This window comes from Ambystoma mexicanum, chromosome 5q, assembly GCF_040938575.1.
Source record: "Ambystoma mexicanum isolate Mex_15411 chromosome 5q, UKY_AmexF1_1, whole genome shotgun sequence".
NCBI classification, from domain to species: Eukaryota; Metazoa; Chordata; class Amphibia; order Caudata; family Ambystomatidae; genus Ambystoma; species Ambystoma mexicanum.
Genome location: NC_090933.1, coordinates 1,270,170,258 through 1,270,192,594, shown reverse-complemented (window position 1 = coordinate 1,270,192,594; position 22,337 = coordinate 1,270,170,258). Strand labels below are relative to the sequence as shown.

At 46.9% G+C, this 22,337-nt stretch overlaps 1 protein-coding gene across 1 annotated transcript in view; it reads right to left on the bottom strand.

Annotated features, from left to right (window-relative positions):
- The window catches only part of CYC1 (cytochrome c1), a 235,021-nt gene that overhangs the window by 78,442 nt on the left and 134,242 nt on the right, over positions 1-22,337 (bottom strand). Inside the window, exon 5 of the mRNA XM_069621810.1 lies at positions 5,329-5,489. Coding sequence (XP_069477911.1) covers positions 5,329-5,489 — 161 coding nt within the window. The remainder of the gene's footprint in view (positions 1-5,328; positions 5,490-22,337) is intronic.

The window sequence follows — 22,337 nt, the reverse complement described above, 5'->3', positions numbered from 1 at the left end:
GTCCGGTCCACCATGCTTGGACAACGAAGAGCCACTCATCCCCTTCGACTGATGAAGACTTGCTGCCACGCCCAACCACTGACGCCGGCACTGCGGCCCGATGCTTCTTAGCAGGGGGTTCTGCCGACTCAGCTCTATAGATTTCACCACCCTTCTGGAAGACTCGCTCCCCCAGGCCAAACCCACCTCCGAAGCCAGGCACGTGCCCTCATTAAGCCAACATATGAGCCGTCGATTATGGTCCTTCAAGGTCTTCTGGGAAAACCCCCGACATCTCGCAGGTATCCGCCGAGTGATGAGGGTAAAGACAGTCCATATGACCATCCCCTTCATGCACCTTCATGCCGCAGGTAGCACACGGCCGAAAAAGACTTCTGGGCTACAGACATCCTAGCCCCTGAACGAAACGCATGTGCAAAAACACGAGGTGATCCAACAGTTTTGAGACAGTTGAAATCTGAAGGGAAGCTGTGGGGGCGGGGCTATTTATACCAGGTGTCCTATTGGTGGGCCCTAAAGGATGCAGATAGGACTAAAGTGTTGAAGTTTTCCACAGGAAAATGGCAAGTTAGAGTTACTGAGGTTTCCCAGCCTGACGGAGAAATATTCACAGATGTGAATCCATGAAAGATCCAATGCTGGAGAAATGTCAGTCTAGCTGGGTACATATTAAGTCTCCTGAACTAGCGCTCAGTCATATTCACTTGCCCGACCTCCTGGGTTGCTTATTGGAGCCTAGCCAGCCACCCCCCAAGCCCCCCAAACAAAAGCCATACTAATCAGTAATTTAGATAGCATCTGTTCCAATAGTGCCTTCCCCGTTAAAACAGCAAAGTAGAATGATGAATGAACGTGCTCTTGTTTTCGCTCCTTGAAACGAAGCTGACTTTAAACTCAAGAACAAATGAAAGACAAATATAAGAGCAAAACAAGGAATGTTACCTTTGTGTCTTATATTTGGAAAACATGTGAAATGTTTAAAGGAAAACAACTATTCAAAGATGTTTAAGCATGACTAAAGTTATGTGGATAGGCTATGAACCCTAGGTAAAAGAGGGGCTGGACGATGTGTGCAGGATTGTGCAAATCTGTATAAATACTTGTGATTTTGAAATGTCCAGCACTTCCTCATCTCACAGTGTCTGCTTGCACACATTGCATGGTGTTGAGAGCCAGACAGCTGTCTGTTAATAAATGTACATTATAATTTGACTTTGTGACCGGCGTATTTCTATTATGTGGTATTAAGCCTCGATATTCTTTACTCTCACCTTCACTTAGAACTTTCCCACACCTGGACTTCGGTCCCCGAGGGTGTTCCTACAACAAAGTACCTTGAGGCCATACAAATGGGGAAAGCCGCTATATAAATGACTACTACAATACAACGAGGGGGCACAGAACACAGGTAACTGTTTTGAGGGGTCAGCAATGCGAGGCGGACAACCTTTGGATGATCTCAAAATACACCATTTTATTAAATCAGTAGTGTCAAACGCCTTACTAAACCTGAGACGAGGATTTCCCTATCAAAACAAAAAAGGAAAACGCCAACATAAGATATATGACATTATCAATTAAACATCAAGTACATAAAGAAAATATATGGTAGTTCATAATAACATCACAATGATATTCAGTCTCTTGGTAACCTGGGTGAATTTCCCTTTGGAAGATTTCAAGGTATAGTCAACTCCAATGTTCAACAAAAGAAACAAGGTCATCCAAGTTTGTAAAAGTCTCAATTTGGTTCTTGGCTTCTTCAATGTCAAAGTAAAGTTTTGTCAACCAAAGGTCCACAGAAAAAGCTTCTCTTCTGGGTGAAAAGTCTTTCCACTTCGTCAAAATAGAGTCAATGTCATTCCCTGCCGCAATGCTTGGCCACAAATTGCAGTTGTCCAAGAAGAAATACCACAGTTCATGGTTAACATTTAGTAAATACAACTTCTGCAAAAGTGTTGGTGAAACAGTTTTTTGGTTAGGTATCTTTGTCAGGATGACTTCAGAGCACATCTACTTCAGCAATTTACAACTCTGAGCAACTTATACAAACGTTCACCAGGGGGGTCTACTCCTCTACCCCATAGTATTCCAACTTCAATTGTGCCAATTGTGTATCAAAGCTAATGACGGGCAAATACACTACCACAGCTTTGGTACTTGTGACTTTACCAGTATTCGGGTAAGACAAGATTCACTTTCTGGTACTTCCACACCTGCAAGTAATCAAGGCACCTTTCCTCTGAATTCTCAGGGCAGTCCCTTTGCCTCTTGTCTGTCTGCCATGACAACCCAGAATTGCCTTAAAGACACTTCTCTCTCCTTCCTATTGGTTCTGGCAATGTAGGTTGCATCAACTTCAAAAGAAAACCCACAAGTAGCAAGCTTCCCTTCCCCACTCTTGCCTTTATTCCTCTACCCAATGTTATCCAGAATAATTACCCAGAAGCTTGGTCACCACCATTCAGGTAACACTTGCACACACTTCTCTTAAGCAAGGCTGAGGTTCTATTTGGCTCGAAGTAACAATCAGAATGTTCTTAGGGTCTGGGAAAAGCTGGTGTGTGTCTTAACTGGGGCAATACCTTGTTCACTCTTTGCTTGGGCAATGCTTGCTCTGTCCGACTTGTAATAATGTTTCAACACTTTGCTTCTCTACTAATGAATTAACTGCTTTAATAAAGATTCAGAGGTTACCTTTCCTTTTAGAATCTTTTATTAGACAAATGTGACCACTTCAGGTGCCTTTCAAGTTCAACAATGCAGTTTCACTGCTTTTTCTCTTCATGCAAGTGAAGGGGAGAATGCTTGGACACACGCGAGTGCTACAATTCAAGTGTTACATTGTCAAATACTTAACTATCAACTTCGCATCACTTCTACTCATAAGCAAGTGATTGTTTAGCTGGATATTGTTGCCAGCAGTGCTCGCGCAAGGAATCAGAAGGTCCGGATCAACTTGCTGGCTTCCCGGTTCCTTTCTCTACGTGCTGCACAACGTCTCCAACTTCTGGCCTTACTTGGGATCCACACCCTTTTTCGTTGAGGGAGTCTCCGGTCTGGCAACTCAATTAAGGAGCCCCTCTCCTGAGGCCCACTGCTCCACAGCAACTTCATGCCACAGTCTCAGACCCGCTTACTGGTGCACAATCTCTGCAATTAGGCTCACATGGGCAAAGGCAGTCTTCCTGCACGCTTTCTGCAGCCTCTGCACATCAGAGTGCACATCAGGCAGCAGATGGAGCTAAAGGGACAGAAATATTAAATCGGGTCCAACAAGATTGCAAGACAATAGCACCAGAGGTGGCAAAAGCTGGCATAACCTTAGATAGAGTTCACAGGGTGGGCCCTCTCAGATCTCCAAGATCCCAACCAAGAGACATTATGAAGTTCCACTCATATTGCACTAAAGAAGAGATACTGCAGGCCTCGAGGAAGTAGGAACTATCTACTCCCAGGGACAATGCGTTCTTATATTCCAGAACATAGCGGCCTTCACCCTACAAAAGGGGCAAGCATTCCGACACAACAGAAATTACAGAAGGAAGGTGTGCGCCATGTATGGACATTTCCCTTTAGGTTGGTTTTCACATGGAACAGCCATGAGACAAGAAGCACAAACCCAGAGAATGTGGCACAGACCACGGTTCTCCAGAAGCATGGAGAGCAGAGCATGGTCGAACATGCCAGCACGTAGGAGACCTGACAATCAGCGCCTAGAGTCCTGAGAAAAGTAATTCCTCATCATAGGTGCAGTTGACATAACCTTGATGGCTCCCAGGGGTGGTCTAGTGGAAGGAGTTGATCCTTGCTGATTATGTTGCGTTTTAGTGGCAATGGACACTGACGGGAAAGCCATCTTCTGCGAAAAAGACTGCCCTTATCCACTCAACTGGTGTCCCTTGCTCTCAAATTGTTTACTTCCCAGTTATTGCATTTTCATGTCTAGCAGAGGTTGTTATGGAACTATAAAGAACTATACTTTACTCAGTTTCTGCTCACCTCAAACATTGAGGCAGCGCTGAGAAAGTTAACTTACCTGCAAGTGGGGCTATTTATCTGTTTTCTTTTCTTGAATATTCATAGCCTTTGGACATTTTCTCATTCTGGTATTTGTTTAACTGGTATCTTGTACTGATGAACCGCCCTACTTCAACCTCTTGAGAGTGAAGTCCGGTCTGCTAGGCTACACACCACTTAATGATTCCCTCATGCTGACAAGGCTCGCTTTGCCAACATTACCCAAGTTACTCAGGCATACATAAAGACCCGGACCAAAGGGCTTAAGAAAAATCTCCCTAACAAAAAGGAGGAAAGATAGCACCAAAGACAGTAATCTGAAAAGACAGGCTGTAAACCACAGCAGTAGTCATTTTGGCTACTTTAGTGGCCAAAAGGTACGCTCATAGTAAATATAAAGATGCACCAGCAACATATATAAAAATAAAGTTAAACTGCCAGTCTGTACAGGACACAATAAGGGTGAGAAACACTAAATGACAGCCTAGTCCAAGAAGTGGGTTGTAGTGGCGAGGGGCAGGGGGGGGGGATATGGGGTACGGGGACGGCTGGGGGGGCGTGCGGGTCGGCTGGATAGGAGTAAACTTATAAAAATATTGAGGGGGAAGGGAGAATAAGTCTGCATATATGCAGAGGGTTGTGAGAATGGGGCTAAAAAAAAAAAGTGGTTAACGCCCCCCCCCATCTTTCCTGATAATCAACCAGGATTACAAAAGAGAAAGGCAAGCCTTGGCAGACAGCTCACAGATTAATTTTGCAGAATGTAATATAGCAGATCAGGGGGTTGCAGGCTAGGGATGCGTGAAGGGTTTGGGGTGAGGGGGAATGTCGGATTTTAAGGTGGCAGGATGATTTGTTAAAAGCCTGGTTCACAAGAGTTTTGCAATATTTTTCAGTGGTGAAATCAATGGCATCAAACAGGCGTTAGGATAGGAATGTAAATTGTGCTGAAAGTAAATGTGAATGGCAATGGGATCCTGGAACATGTCTTGATCAATGGTACAATGATACGAGTGTATATAAAAAGGAAATTACAAATTTCATTTCCCAGAATTATTGGTCATAAGTAAAAATTAATTCCTCAAATATGACAAATACAATGACAAATACAATGACAAATACAATGACAAATACAATGACAAATACAATGACAAATACAATGACAAATACAATGACAAATACAATGACTAGAGCAATGAGAAATCCAGATACCAAAAAGGTTGCTGTGAGCTCCTGGTCATGGACATCACACCATGCAAGTGGGCCACTCCTCCCGTGGTTAAGACTCCTAACAAACCCCCTACTCACCATCTTCGAACTCCAGAATCTCATTATAAATGGGCGGTGCCATGCCAATAGCCTGTCCAGGAAAGAAGGGGTTGTAATACAGTCCTTCCCGCATCGTGACCCCTGTTGGAGGGTCGCAGTAACCAGTTAATAGAGAGAAGACATAATCCTCAGCACCATGCCTGGAAAAAAAAAATGAACACATAATGAGAAGCAGAAAAATTTTAAATAGAAACTGGTTTAACAGACTACAGAAAAAACAGACACTACCGCATAGTAGAATATAGGCCAACTGACGGACAAATCTTACAAGAGACACAGCAACAACACTCCATGAAGGGGGACTCGGCTGTATAACCTGAGCAGGACTGTCTGCACAGGAACCATGAGCTAAACTAAACCAGAGCTAATGCTCAGCACTACCCTAAGTAGGGGTGTGTTTGGAATTAGTTCAAAGTGAGCCTGCCCACTTCATTCGGCAAAAGACTTGCGCCAAGTGTCCCACTCATCTCCTTAAGAGTAGAAAAGCTAAACTGAGCAGCACATTGTGGATCTTCCAGAAACAGAGAGGTAGTTAAGTCGAAGGTGTTCACGAGGTGGGCGGAGGGTCCTGTGTCATTTTGAACAGCATGCAATTAGTGTCTTGCCTTTTTCCTAGGAATCAACTAAAGCCATGGCCTCGGTGTCAACCTGCAACTGAAGACACAGGTTCTGCCCCATATAGGTGTTTTGATAGCATGCAACATAGAACAGCTGTGTGGGTCAATCGCAACAGATGCATCATTTACAGCATTCTTCAAAGGAAGGCAATCAAAAAGAGTGAAAGGCAACACCCCTCCACTCCCGACCCCCCCCCCCCAAAGTAGCATGGCCGTTTATCTCGCAGAATAAAACCGGAGGTAACAGCGGAGAAGATAGGTCCTGACTTACCCAAAGGAGGAAAGGCAGCAACCAAGGATATATACATTGGTGGCTGTGAGGAATTCGACCATCCGCACAGGAGGTGTGCGCTCGCCTGGACTTTTTGATTTTTATTTAAAAAGCATGAATGATGGGAGATCCAACTCCCGGAAAATATGTGGAGCCATTCCCGCACATATTTTCCACGCTCACTGCAGAAAAACAGTCATGTACTCTGGGAGGACACGGCTTACCAGCGCCGCCCTCCCCGGTCATGTGTAGCTGACACCAGACAGCTGTGGGTATATCAAAAGCCTCTGGCCGTGGAAGCATTTCAAAGCCCCTTTGATTTGCATTTCCATTGTTACATCTTGCTGGTGGTGGTGAATACTGAAGAATGTTAATTAGCAGGCCTCAGGGAAGGCCTGGGTCGAGGAAGTGACAATGGAGACCACAGACGCATACCCCTGTGCAATGCAATGTGTCAACTTGGTACTAACACCCCTCCTTGGTATCAAAGGGCAGTCGATGCCCAGTCTGGAACCACTCCTTCCAGGGCAGGGAAGCATGTGAATAGTAGGAGACGAAAGTCTGTCTGCAACCCCCTACTTCAAAGGAGGCCCATGTTGTGACCGCGCTGCATAGGGCTCAGTTAACTAGGGAGACACTTATGTCCAGCAGACAGGAAGATCGGTGGGACGTATATAGAAGTATATGTTGTCATCCTTCCCCGTCTGTTGCCAAGCGCCCTGATTCTGACCTGAAGCATCACTGAAGATGGTTGGTGGGGACCCAAGATTGGTTCCTTAAATTGGGCTTGTTTGGCTTAAAGAGGGCTGAGCCCCTCACTGATCAGATATGAAGACTTCACAAGGAGTAAGAACAACTCATTTGGACCCGAGCTGAAGGTACAGTCTACCTTACATCTTCCATCAGTGAAGGAAGGCCAGGAGTTCCAAGATGGAAGCAAGATCCCTCCCCTAAACATCTCCCAGGGAACAGAGGGAGCTCTGAGGACCCATCCATCAGCTCCAGAACCGGTGCACAGCCAGCACACAGCGTGCCCTGCTAGGTTCTGACAGCAAGCTTCCTAGGTGGGAAGTGCAGGAGAGTCCCTGGACAAAGGACAAGGCTGTTTGCCTGTTAACACCCTCATGAGCTTTGGACAATCCGCCTTGAAAGAACACAAGCCCTGCGAAGAAGCTAGGATGAGTGCCACTCGAGCATCGAGCGGCCATCTTTTTCAGGACAATTTTGAGACAGTCGAGTCCTTGAACTGCATCCAGCTGCACCGATGACTGTTGTCCTGCTGCAGTCACCAGAGCCATCAGAGACGCCTCGACCAGCATTCCAGATCCGCCAACCAGCACACAGAACGTTTCATGGCGCATAGCCAACGAGCCGGACAGCCTGCAGACGTCCGTCCAGCCTTGCTTGCCGAACTGCCTGTCGCCTGGTACCAGCAGCTGTCTCTCGCCACTAACTCAGTCTGACGACTGCAAAGCGCCTTGGAACTTCTTCAGCACCAGGTATATTGTGGTTCTGCCCCACTGGTCCTCTGAAGGTCCCTAGAGACAGGTGTTGAACCCAAATAATCTTGAACTGCAAGAAGGATTACTTTACCAACTGTCCTCTGTGTTCCTGTACAGTATAGGTTGTAATTGTAGTGTGCAAGAACTGTGTTGTAGTAATAATAAAGTAGTTATTTTTATACAACCTTGACTCAACAGTCCCTTTTATCATTGGGATACAATTGTATTTTCGCTGTGTTGCAACTAACCAACAATCCACGACCTTGCGGAGATGAGCCTGCCGCTCCGTCCACCTTACCAAAATTGGACAAGGTGGTCTTATAATTTACTTGTATTCCAATCTTTTCGGATCCGTAGTAGAGGTGTGGAGTTGATTGATGGTTAAGAAACCGATATTCATCCCTGGACTAGTGGTGCCCCGGAAGTTGATTTGTCATAGTGGTGGTCTGTAGGGCTCGGCCGAGAGATAGGAGGTGGTGCACATAACCCAACCCTAAAGGTTCTTCAAGGGACTGCAATCTTTTTAGAGATACTTTTGAGTCCCAAAAGCTTTGCAAGTAATTCCACATGAATTGCAGAAGAGCAGGATAGAGTAATCAGAATTTGGGCATGTGTATTCTTTAACAAAGGGATGCAACCATTGGCTTTCCAGATGTGTTGGTCTGCAACTACCAACCATCCCATGCCAGCGTAGTCAATGGATTGGGATCATGGAAGTTGCAGTCTAAAATATCCACTCTCCTGGAAGACAAATAATGGCATTGTAAGCATTACATATTTTTCTATTTTGCCTGTGGTTTTTTGTTTAAGGAATTTAGGTTTATTATAGTCCAAAGAATCATCCTCTTGGAGGACACAAAACTGGAATGAAAATAGTGAAAAACCTAACAGCAATGAAAATATCGAGAGCATCATATACAGTACAGAAATTAGACCTATGGCAGTTTTTCATATGTACCAACATCCGTCACACTGCTAATATCGAGCGAAAGAGGGGAACGCCACCAGTAAACCAATATGGGTGGAACCCGGTTGAGAGATTTTTGAGGTACCTTAGTTTGATCGGCACCTCATGTTCGTGCAGCCTAAACATTGAGCTGTAATTGTGGAATAAAACCGAGCTCAGCGAGACAGCCTGAAAATTAAAAAAATAAATTAGTTACCACAGGCATTGCGTGTTGGGACAGTGTTAGGAAAGATTTTCTTTTTGCTGCTTCGCTCCCATAGGCTATGGGATACCCTTTCTTTTTGCTTTGTTTAAACTTCTATCCTGACTTTTTAAGTAAAGCCTTCTGCTTTCCTTCCTTTGCCCGTTTGCTCATTCATATGAGGAAACTGATTAGTACCCAAGACTATCAGTTCTGAAAGACTGGCTCTAAGTGAATCCCTTGTATGGTTACAACTGCACACATCTTCAAGTGAAATGTGGTTAGGATACTTAGTATTCACATAATATTTTCTATAATTGATTTTGTGTTACTTTTACAATGTGCCTAGGACAAGCTGATGGCAGCAGTTATTTTTCTACCATGTGTGTAATTTTTACTTGTAGACTTCTTCACTTTTCACAAATGGTTGCGAAGGGTGGTCAGCACCACAACATGGATGTGCCATGAGGTTTTCGCTTGTCCTTAGGCAAAAAAGGCCAAAGACCAATATGCAGAGTCTTCTCAGGTCAGGAAATGCTGCATATGGAATGCCCCTTCCCAGTGAAAGCTGAGGTCAAAAGGGCCAGTTTATTTCTGAGCCTGGGATGTGGATGCTGGGAATGACTGGTCCCAGTACACATCCTGGCAACCTAATGTCTCTTTCTGGCCAAATGTCTCCAGTGGCCGGCCTGCCTGAATGGTGTAGATTCTTACCATTGGTGGGGTTGGGTAAGCTTCAAGCCGGAATCGTGGATAAAAAGAGGGCTCCTGCAGCCATTTTAGAAAAATCGCTGGAGCGATGTCCTCTACGAAGAAGCGCAGCCAGTTGATGACCAGAGGACTGTTGAGAACATTTTTTGAAAGTCCACCCAAAGGGCTTTATATGACTATCCTTGGGCAATAGAATAACTCCAGCTCTTAGTACATGTCTGTACCACTCAAGGTAATGGTAGTGTAGCAGAACAGCCAGGCTTATTTTAAGGAGGGAGAGAGGGCTGTTGGAAGGGAAAAAGAACTTGTAGCATACATATGATCCAAAGAAACAGATACATGGATATATTGTAAATTAATGGTTTAGTGTGTATAATATATATATATATATGGGATACATTACTCACCGTAATCGTATTTCTGATGCTTGTATCTGCTTAGATCACATGCTGTGCATAGGCCGACATCTAGTGGAAGCTGCGGAGTATTACAGTTTGTTTTTCGAAGTCGAAAAATGGGCGTCGACACAGGGCGTGCCAGTAATACTATCCCTAGTGTGACGTCCCCTGTACCCATGATCCCTCACGCGTCTAGGATCCCCAGATTGTGTTTTTCCTGACATGAGGTAGCATGAGGAGTAGCGTGAGTACAGATAGTCCAAGCAGATAGACAGAAAGGTAAGACTACAAGCAACCATGCGCCTTCTCTCGGAGGGGAGGAAGGGTGGGTCGCATGTGAATCTAAGCAGATACAAGCATCAGAAATACGATTACGGTGAGTAATGTATCCCTTCTGAGGCTTGTGGAATCTGCTTAGATCACATGCTGTGCATAGATTAGCGAGCAGTACCAGAAGAAGGAGGTGGGATGTGAGAAGGGTCATGAGCAAACAGGTGTCTTAGAACCGCTTGTCCCACTTGTGTATCTGCCTTGGAATGAGTGTCAATGCAGTAATGCTGAGTAAAAGTGTGAATAGAGCTCCAAGTAGCTGCTTTGCAAATGGTGTCAAGGGGAACATTTGCAATGAAAGCCAGAGTGGCCCCAATGCCTCTGGTAGAGTGGGCCCTTGGCGTAAAAGGCAGAGTTTTTTCAGAAAGAGAGTAACACAGCTGTATACAGTTGATAATCCACTTTGAGATAGCGCCCTTAGAGACGCGATCCCCCTCTCTGCCTGTAGCTACGGAGACAAACAGTTGATCTGTTTTCCTTAGCGGTCTGGTTTTATTTACATAGTATAAGACCGCCCTACGCACATCTAGGGTGTGTAGTTTCACCTCAGCTGAGCTCTGTGGGTTTTGGAAGAAAGCCGGAAGCTCGATGGACTGGTTTACATGGAACTTGGATATGAATTTTGGTGAGAATCTAGGGTGTGTGCGTAAAACCAGTTTGTCCTTGTGGATAGTAAAGAAAGGATCTTGCACTGACAGAGCCTGAATTTCACTGACCCTTCTTATGGAGGTAATGGCTACTAAGAAGGCCGTTTTATAAGTCAGGTGTTTGAGACTACTTTTATGCATGGGTTCGAAGGGGGGCCCCATGAGCTTAGATAGCACCACATTGAGATCCCATCCTGGCGGTGGGTTCGAGATAGGAGGGTGAAGTCTCTTTACTCCTTCCATGAAGGCTTTAACTACTGGTACTTTCCACCACGAAACCTTGTTATGGGATGTGGTGTAGGCTGAGAGGGCTGCCAGGTGTACTTTCAGAGAGTTAAAAACCAACCCTGCATCCAGCAGGTGGAGCATGTATGTTACAACGTTGGAAGGAGTGCAATCAACCGGGTTGATTTGTTTACTCTGGCACCAGATAACGAATCTTTTCCACTTGTCAAAGTAACAGTGCCTTGTATTTGGTTTCCTAGACTCTTTTAGAATGTCCATACACCTCTGTGGTAATTCGAGATGTCCAAACTCTATGACTTCAGGAGCCATGCTGCTAGGTTCATAGAGTTGGGTTCCTGATGCACTGTTTGACCTTGTTGCTGGGACAGAAGGTTGTACCAGGCTGGGAGTCTGATGGGCTCGCATACCGCCATCCTGCGTAGGTGTGGAAACCATGGTTGTCTCGCCCACATGGGAGCAACTAGGATGAGCGTCATCGATTCCTTGTTCATCTTGTACACCACCTTCCTGATGAGGGGAGTTGGTGGGAAAGCGTACGCAAACATCCCTGACCAGTTTATCCACAGGGCATTCCCCTGGGAGTCCGGTTGTGGGAACCTGGATGCAAATCCTGGGCATTGTTTGTTTTCGCTTGTGGCGAATAGGTCTATAGTGGGGAAACCCCACTGAGAGAAGAGATCTTCTACTACGTCTTTGTGAAGGACCCACTCGTGTTCTTCTGGGAGGGAGTCTCTGCTTAGAGCATCCGCTAGGGAATTGAGCTCCCCTGGAACATGTTGCGATGACAGGAAGATGTTCCGTCTGAGTGCCCATATCCATATTTTCTGGGCAAGCTTGGACAGATTTGGCGAACGAGTCCCTCCTTGCTTGTTCAGATAGAACATGGCTGTCGTGCTGTCCGTCCTGATCTGCACCGACAAGTTTAGTAGATGGGGCTCGAACGCCTGCAGCGCTCGGAATACTGCCAGAAGCTCTAGCAGATTGATGTGGTTCTTGGCTACTGAGTGAGACCAGAGACCCTGAGCTGTGTGGTGGAGATGGTGAGCTCCCCACCCCGTCAGGCATGCATCTGTAGTCACCACTGCCTGTACTTCGGGATCGTAAAAGGGTTTCCCCTTTGCGAGATTCTCTCTTGTCCACCAGTGTAGGTTCTGTACGAGTGTTGGCGAAACGACCACTAGATCGTCCCACTGACCACTTGCCTGAGACCACTGTTTCGCCAACCATTCCTGCATGGGACGCATGCGCAGACGCGCGTGGGGGACCAGGTAAATGCATGACGCCATCATGCCGAGTAACCGCATAGCTTTGCGTACTGTTATCTGTTGACCTGACTGATAATGCGGAATTTGCAGAAGTATGTTCCGAATTCTTTCTTCCGAAGGGAAGGTCAATCCTTTCTGAGTATCTAGGATAGCTCCTAGAAACTGTTTTGAGGTGCTTGGCACCAGACTTGACTTTTTCTCGTTGATGGAGAAGCCTAATTCGTGGAGGAGGTCGATGGTCCTCTGAATGTTTGACCTGCAGATTCCTGGGGTTTCCCCCGTTATGAGCCAGTCGTCCAGATAAGGGTACACTGGGATTGCCTCCCTGCGTAGGTGTGCAGCTGCCACCGCCAGTACCTTGGTGAATACCCTTGGTGCAGAAGCTATCCCGAAGGGCAGTACCTTGAATTGGTAGTGGCGACTGTCCACCTTGAAGCGCAAGTATTTTCTGTGCGCCGGGAGCATGGAAATATGAAAATAGGCATCTTTCATATCCAAGGTTGCCATGTAATCCCCCTTTTTTAGGAGTGGGATTACCTCTTGTAGTGTGGTCATACGGAATTTTTGGGGCTTGACATACTTGTTGGCAGGCCGTAAGTCTAAAACTGGGCGCATTGTTAAATCTTTCTTTGGCACAAGGAAGTAAGTTGAATAGATACCCTTGTTTACCTGGTGTCCCGGGACGAGTTCTATCGCGTCCTTTTCTAGCAGAATGGCGATCTCCTCGAGGAGGATCTTCTGATGTTGTAAAGAGTGGACTTTTTGTCTTGGAGGATGGTTTAGGGGACGTTGCAGTAGTTCTATGCAGTACCCATTGGATACTGTTGACAGCACCCATCTGTCGGATGTTATCCCTTCCCATGCCTGGGTGAAACTTGATATTCGTCCCCCTACTGGGGTTGCATGGGAAGGGACCCTGAACTGAGCGTCACTGCTTTGGTGGAGGCGTGCCTCCTCCTTTACTGGGGCTGCCTCTGCCTCTACCCCGTCCTCTTTTACTACCCCTACCATACGCCTGGGTAGACTGTTGTGAGCTGGTGTTCCACTGTGTACCCTGGGTGTGGGAGTAGCTATTTCCTCTATTGGAATTTTGGCCGCGGGGGCGACGAAAATTGCCATTCCCTCTTTGGTTAGGTGGTTTGGTAGTTAACTGGCCAAGGGATTTGAGGGTGTCGAATTCTTCCTTAGCGTTTTTTAGAGCGTCCTCGACTGCCTTCCCAAACAGGAGATCACTTTCCACTGGTTTGTCTAAGAGCGCAGCTTGTGTTTCTGCTTTGAATCCCGACTGCCTCAACCAAGCATGCCTTTTGATGACAGTCCCCTCTGCTATAAGTCTACCCGCATTGTCAGCGGCGTCCAGAGTTGCTTTTACAGTGCAGCCTGACACGTTCCTTCCTTCCGCACAAATGCGAGCTAGCTGGCTTTTAAGGGGTTCGGGAGCAGAGTCTATTAGTGCTGCCACTTCTTCCCACTGGTGACAGTTGTAGCTAGCCAACAGTGTGGTGGAATTCGCGATTCTGGCTTGGTAGGCTGCCGTGGAAGCTACTTTCCTGCCAAAACCATAAAGTTTTTTACTTTCTTTGTCGGGGGGAGCCTCAGAGGAAGATAATGGTGTACCAGCTCTTTTGCGGGTGTTGGTTACTACTAGAGAGTCTGGCTTAAGTTGACCTCTAATATATAGGGGGTCCGACTGGGCTGCTTTAAACAGCTTCTCCACTCTCGGATTTACAGGTCTTGTCAGGTTTGGGTTGACAAGGGATGGTGCTATTCTGCGTTGAACAGATTTTAGGATGGGAATGGTTTGGGCTACTGGCTTCCTTTCCCCTATTAGTTCTTCCGCAAAGTCCCTTTCTTCCTGGACACCTTGTGTGTCTATGTGGAAGTGGTTAGCTGCCCGAAAGAGCAGTTCATTCAGGAGGGGCTGATTATCTATTGGGGAGTCAGACACTGGGGCTTCCCTTTCGACTGGTGAGTCCATTCTGAAAATATCTGGGCTATTTTCTGGCTCATCCTCGTCTTCGTCTTCGCCGTAATAATCTGATCCTGCAGGATCTTCTGGCGTGTCAATTTCCTGACCTTCTATAAGGGAAGAGTTTCCTTGGTCTGTAGGGAAGAGGTAAGAATAGGGTTGGACCTCGATGGGGTCTAAAGGCCTAAATGGTGTCTCGACCCGGGGTCTTTTATTTGAGGGGATAGAGTCCCTAGACCCTGAGGGAGAATCTTCCTGAGGGTTTAAAGCTAGGAGTTGTTCAGGGTGTCTTTCGAAAAAATTCGCCAAGGAAGACATCCTTGACATTACTCTGTCAATGTCCTCGCATGACCAGAGTTTTGAGCTTGGGGTGACCTTGCTGGGACTTTCTATGGATTGGCCCTGAGAAGACTTGGTCAGTTCTTTTGTAGTGGAGGACTGCAAGGGTTGTTTCCTTTGCTGTTTACCCCCTTCCCCGTGGGTGGAAGTGTGTTTCCCCTTTCCCTTATCTTTCGACGCCTGGCGTCGAGGATCGGAGGTGGAATCCCTGTCTTTCGAACTAGGCTTCGAAACTGGCCCCTCTTTACTCCCAAGTGATGTACCCTTTTCCTGGGGTGCAGGCTGGGGGTGGAAGTCGTGTTCGTCTTCGGACGATTGATCTTCCGGGATATTAATGGTCGAGGCACTCTGTGCAAGTGTGGAGGCTTGCCTGACGTCGTGCGGCGACCTCGACCGGGACCGCCCAGAGGACGTCCTTTCGGACCGCTCCTTCTGTGCCTCTTTCCGAGGTTTCGACGACGTCGAATCTCGGGTGGATTTTTTGTGTTTAGCGTGTGTATGTGTAACGCTTTTGTCGCCGGGGGACTTCCCCATAGTCGCCGGGACGGACGACCTTCCGAGGCCGGGGACGTGCGTTCGGCTGTCCTTCGACGCCTTGGTGCCCTCGCCGTCCGAAAGTTCGGCGTCGCTGCCGTCGCTGAAGGTACCCTCCGCCTCCATAGCTGCTAGCTTGGCGTGGTGGGCCCAACGCTTGGTGGAGCGGTCCTTAAGAGTTTTTGCCTTAAACCTGCTACAGGCCCTGCAACCCGTCTCGGGGTGGTCTCTGGGTAGGCAAAGGTTGCACGTAGCGTGCTTATCTACCCAAGGGTATTTCTTATTACACTTGGGGCAAAACTGAAAGGGCGTACCCTCCATACGCGCCTGTGGGCAGCGGGCAAGTGTGTGTAGGTAATAAGGTGTCGAGTGTGGAAGTGTACCACCCCCCACTCTCCCTACTTGTAGGGCCGAGGCCAGCGGCCCAGGCCCGAGCCGAGGCGGAAGCCTCAAGGCCCAATCCGTCGGTATTCGACGTTGATCTCCTCCCCGGTTCGGCGTCGAGATGTTGATCGACGAAGGTTGACAAAAACGGGGCAAATTATAATTATTTTTAGTGAAAATATGGCAAAGCCAGGGAACTCCGATGAAGTGCTTCCGACCAGAATGGCGGAAAAAAACAATCTGGGGATCCTAGACGCGTGAGGGATCATGGGTACAGGGGACGTCACACTAGGGATAGTATTACTGGCACGCCCTGTGTCGACGCCCATTTTTCGACTTCGAAAAACAAACTGTAATACTCCGCAGCTTCCACTAGATGTCGGCCTATGCACAGCATGTGATCTAAGCAGATTCCACAAGCCTCAGAAATATATATATAACACACCAAGGCAAAGAATTCATTAGAAAGCCAAGGACGTTTATCAAACATATTTCTGTTGAGTAACCCAAAGTATTAAACACATTTAGAACAGTAGTAGGCAACTCAAGGTGAGCAAAACCACTGGATTAGACTTTTAGAATGGCAGTATGAAAATCGAGGCTGGAAGACGCTATGGTAGTAAACTTACACTTCTGTTTCAAGAATAATAGTTATACTAGCAATGTTACTTTCTAGAATAGTGGAATGCCATTCAAACCTAAGTCAATACTTTGTAATACGCAAGTAATAACTTTAAATCTTGCGACCTATTCCCTTTCTGGAATGACATGCATTATTCACCGTAGCTGCAAGAAAAGCAACCCATCATGATGAAAAGAAATTGGAGAACCATAAAAAACTCCAACCTAACCGAGCTCCTAGAACTCGGCAAACCACAAGCATCAACCATGGAAGAAGCAGAATTAGACAAAAAAGTTGCCCTACTTCATACCTGGATCGCAACAACCCTTGACGACATCACCAAAGAAAAGCCCTTCACACCATCATGCAAGAAAACTACAGCAAAATGGTTCACCCCACTACTCAAAACCATGAAAAGAAAAAACCGAAAACTAGAATCTGAATGGAGGAACAACAACACCGCAAACAAATTGAAATTCCTACAACAGATTCGCGCATATAAGAAGGAAATACAAAAGCGAAGAGGAAACATTACGACAACCGAATCTTCACAGCACCAAACGCTCAAAGAGAACTATTCAAAATCATAAACTAAATTAAAAACCCACCGGCCTGCAACACCACGCCAATCCCATCGACGAAACTTTGCGAGGACCTCGGAGACCACTTTAAAAATAAAACAACCTCCGTCCAACACACCATACAAAACAGACCAAGCGTTCACACCTCAAACGCCACTGACGGACGAGGAACACTCAAACAAGCTACGAAACTTCCCAGAAATATCAGTTGAGGCTTTGTCAAACTGGTAAACCAAAGCAACAAATCGGGCTCTCCTGATGAACCTTTCCCCCCTGGACCTATACAAAGCAATTCTCAAACAAGGAACCCCCATGGAATACCACAGGAACCTCCTCAACCTCTCAATCTCAACAGGTAAAGTACCGCAGGCCTTCAAATCGGCATACATCAAGCCGCTACTCAAAGACAACTGGAAACGTAGAGGACTTATCCAACTACAGACCCATCTCCAACATACCCTACATAGCTAAACTGCTAGAAACGTATGTAACAAATAACCCAAGAATTCATAGAAGAGCATTGCCTACTAGACCAGGCACAAGTTGGCTTCAGACCTATGAGAGGAACAGAATCGGCTCTCCTCTCAATATGGGACGACCTAAAAACAAACGCAGACTCAGACAACAGCACCGCACCGATTCTCCTTGATCTGTCTGCAGCCTTCGACACTGTCAAACACGCCATCCTCAAAGAGATTAGAAGGACTAGGGGTAATAGACACTGCCCTATTATGGATCAAATCCTTCTTAACAAACAGAACAGAAACAATATGGATGAAACCTTGTAAATCCAAACCCAGAGTCTCCACATGCGGAGTACCACAAGGATCATCCTTCTCCCCACTTCTATTCAACATCTACATGTACCTATTAATCAAACTCAACAAAAAACATGGCCTCACATGCTACAACTACGCGACGATACTCCAATAATCTTCAACATACAAGACACCCGAGAAGAAAACACCACACTAGAGAATTGCCTTCGTGACATATTCAACTGGATGAACCTCAACCATTTCAAAATCAACCCAGGCAAAGCAGAGATGATGATCGTTTCAAAAAAGGGAGGAGACCAACTACATCCCCTGGCCAAGAGAGCTCGGCACCACACCAGAACCATCATCAACTGTAAAAAACCTAGGGGTCCTGATGGATAACAATCTCACTCTGGAGCCACAAGTAAACTCGGTTATCAAGAATGTTTCTTCCTCCTGCGAGCTGCAAAAAGGATCCTACCGTTCCTGTCATTCACCAGCAAAACACTTACCATCATCGCTCTGATCATGTCCAGGGTAGACTATGCCAATAGCCTATATCTGGGCATGCCCAAACGACTTCTAAAAAAACTGCAACGCATACAAAATGCAGCAGCCAGACTGCTCCTCAAGCTACCCAGAAGAGAACACATCATAACCGTGCTAAAAATACTACACTGGCTACCACTGAAACAAAGAATAAAGTTCAAGGCCATGACCATCACGCACAGAGCAATACACAAACAAGGCGCAGAATTCCTAAGCGACAAACTACACCAACTGACAAGAACACTAAGATCAAGCACCGACATACGCCTGGAACCAAAACCCTACAACAGAAAAAAACTTGGAACGTCTTTCTCTCACCAGGCACCCAAAACCTGGAATGACCTACCTAAGAATATACAAAATACAACAAACCACCTAACATTCAGGAAACTCCTCAAATCATGGCTCTTCAAAACGTAACCACAACGGAGACGCACTAGAATGCCCAGACATTAAAACAATGACGAAAATAACTCCAACCTCAACCGCTCTCAAATTGGACAAACACTCAAACCAAAGAACCAACCATTCAGAGCATAAGACATCATGGAAAATAGCCACAAAGGAAGGCTGCAGAGACGGACCACATACCTAGACCCAGACGAAAGCCCCAAGTGACACTCCCACTCGTACGTACCGGACGAACATATCCAGACCGGCAGACGCATCTAGATAGACGTTGGCCTGCGTCGCATCTGGATAGGATCGATTGAAGGATAACATGCCCGCGCCTAGGAAAAACATGAATGCTAACATGTGCCACACCTAGAGTTGTGAACACCAGCCTGCGTGGCGCTCAGATGGAGTTGTGAATGTTAGCATGCCCACACCTGGATGGGTCTCTAGACACTAGCATGCACCGCATCTGGATGGGGGTGTGAGGGTTGGCATGACCACACCCGGATGGAGTCCTAAACTTTGGCCTGCGCCGCGTCTAGATGGGAATGTGAGGGCCAACAGGTGCCACACTCAGACAGAACCATGAATGTTAGCATGGTAAAGGTCAGGTAACCCACTAACCAATATAAGCTCGAACTCTGCATACTTATCTCACTCAAAAAACTCTCACAATCATCTCTCGCACAACAAGCCGCACGCACTGCAACAACACTGCAACAACACTGCAACACCACAAGCCGGAACAGCACACGCGGACTGACTCCGATCCGATACCCGCACCAAAGCTCAGCACCCGGTGTATACGGAGTTGAAGCTGCCAACAGAACACCACTCCTCTCACTATCCTACTCCCTTCTTCACCTTACTAACCCATCCCACCTTTATCGTTTACAGATCCGTCTGAGCGCCTGGGGACCAATTCCGTTGGTGACGGTGCGCTGTACAAATACCTTTAACATTTGATGATTGTAGCTGCTTAGAGTCACATGCTGTGCACATACACCAACATCTAGTGGTAATCGCAGAGTATTCCATCTTTCTTTCGAAGATCGAAAGGGGATGTTGACATTGGCGTGACTAACACAATCCCTAACGTGACGTGTAGTGTACCCAAAATCCCTCACACTTTTTTTCTGCCATGAGGGAGCCTTATACTTCCTTCTACTCCACAAGGTGAGGCAGGGTGGGTGCAGGTGAATCTAAGCAGATACAATCATCAGAAATGCTATTACGGTGAGTAATGCAGGTCTTCTGATGCTTGGGAGCAGTACCCAGAGATGGTGGTGGGATGTGTGAAGGAACAGCCTTAGCACCGCTTGGCCCACCTGAGAATCAGACCTAGAGTGTCTATATAGGCAGTAGTGTTGTATAAACAGTGTTTACGATCCACTTTGAAATCGCTGATTTAGAGACAGGGTCATCTTCTACCAGCTGCCACTGAAATGAAAAATGTGTTTTTTCTTACTGGTTTTATTTTTTCCTGATAATAGATTACCACTCTCCACACATCTACTGCGTGGAGGTTTCTTTCTGCCACATTAGTGGGGTTCTGGAAAAAGGTGGGCAGTTCTATGGACTGGTGTACATGGAACTTTGAAACAAATGCAGGTGCAAATCGTGGGTGAGTGCGCAGGACCACCTTATCTTTGTGAATCGTGATGAATGGGTCCTGAACTGAAACGGCCTGCAGTTCACCAACTCTCCTTATCGAAGTGATCGCCACCAGGAAGGCGGGCTTGTAGGTCAGTGCTTTAAGGCTAGCACTGGTACAAATGGAGGCCCCATTAGTCTGTTATGTACAACATTCAGGTCTCACCCGGGAGCTGGCTTGGAAATATGGGGATGAAGTCAGTTTTCCCCTTCAATAAAAGCTTTAATTACTGTAATTTTCTATCACAAAACTATTTTGGGACGTGGTGTATGCTGAAAGCACAGCTAAGTGGACTGAGAAAATTGAAAACCAGAACTGAATCTAACAGGTGGGTTAGGTACAGGACAATATGTCTTGGTGTGCTTTCAATAGGATTGATGCCTTTGCCATTATAACAGATGACAAAGCGTTTCCATTTGCTGGAGTAGCAATGCCCGTTATGTTTCCGTGCTTCCCGGAGTATGTCCATACATCTTTGAGTGAGTTAGAGGTGTCCGAACACTATGACCTCAGGAGCCAGGCTGCTAAATTGAGAGTTTGAAGGCATGGATATATTGCCTTCCCCTGATCTTGTGACAGCATGTTGTAAGGGCACGGCAGCTTCCTGGGAGGGAAGACTGACATTGCCATGAGATGGAAGAACCAAGGTTGGCGGGCTCACATCAGGGCAACCAGAATCATCCTTACTGGCTCTTGGTGCATCCTGTGCACTATTTTGTTGAGCAGGGGAATCGGAGGGGTTGAGCATACTCCTATTTCTCTGACCATGTTATCCAGAGACAGTTCCCCTTGGAGCAAGTCTCTGCGGAGTACATCCACCAGAAGATTAAGTTCCCCTGGAACGTGTTGTGACAGGAGGCACATCTTCTGTTTGAGAGCCCATTTCCATATGTTCTGGGACAGTTTGGACAGCCCTAGAGAGTGAGTGCCCCCTTGCTTGTTTAGGTAATACATGTCCGTAAAGACTAGAACCGTCTTCCCCTGGAGGCGAGTTTGGAAAGCCTTCAGGACCTTGAACACTGCTAGCAGTTCCAACAAGTTTATGTGATTGGATGCTACTGCTGGAGACCACACGCTGTGCGCCGTCTGATGGAGGTGAACCCCCTTCCAGTCAGAGATGCGTCTGTGGTGAGTGTGGCTTCTACTGCAGGGGTGGTGAAGGTTTTCCCCTGAAGAATGTTTTCCCTTGCTGAGAGAACCACTAAATCAACCCGCTGGCCTGACACCATTGTCTCGAGAGCCACTCTTACATGGGGCGCATGCGCAGACGAGCGTGTGGAACTAAGTAGATGCAGGCGGCCATCATCCCTAACAGTTGCATGGCTTTGCGTACAGTCACCTTGTGACTGGCTACATAGTGGGGAATCTGGAACACCATATTCCCATGTGCCCGCAGCCCTTGTCACAACTCTTCCTGCTTCCTCCACCTCCCGCCTCCTATTCCAACCCACCGCCCGTGATTGGCTGAAACAGCCTAGTGTTTTGGGTGCATCAACCCGTGCTTGCACGCTCACTGCCTTTCCCCAGACAGGCAGATGAGTGAGGCCCCGAGATCCATCTTGCTGATTTTAATCCATTTAAAAAAAAATAAAAAAGGCCTCCCGTCCCGCCCACCGCGCGTGATTGGCTCTCACCCAAGGTCTTAAGTGACTTCTCCACGGCAGCCCACTGCCCGGCAGCCCCTGTGGTCAAGGGCCCCAAGGCAAAGGGCGGCTCCAGATCGTGTCTGCAGGTGTCAGCAGGGGAAGCCAGTGGCCAGCCGTCAACCAGTAACGACTAGGACCAGTATGGGAGGAGTGGTCTAGGTGGGGAGTAGAGCAATCCCTCCACCCCGGAAGCCTAGCCGCTTATCAAACTTATCCAAAACACTGAATATTTTCCGCTGCCTCTTCCCTCTCCCCCACACTTAAAGTTAACTGTGTTTAGTACTTCACTCAATTGTTCTGTCAGGCGTGGGCCTCTCTCCCACTATAAAGGTATCTCAAGTCTAGCAGAGCCTTATTTCAGAATGTATTGTCTGGTATTCAAATTGCACTGTTGGCTGTAGGCCGCTCTCCCACTGTCCAG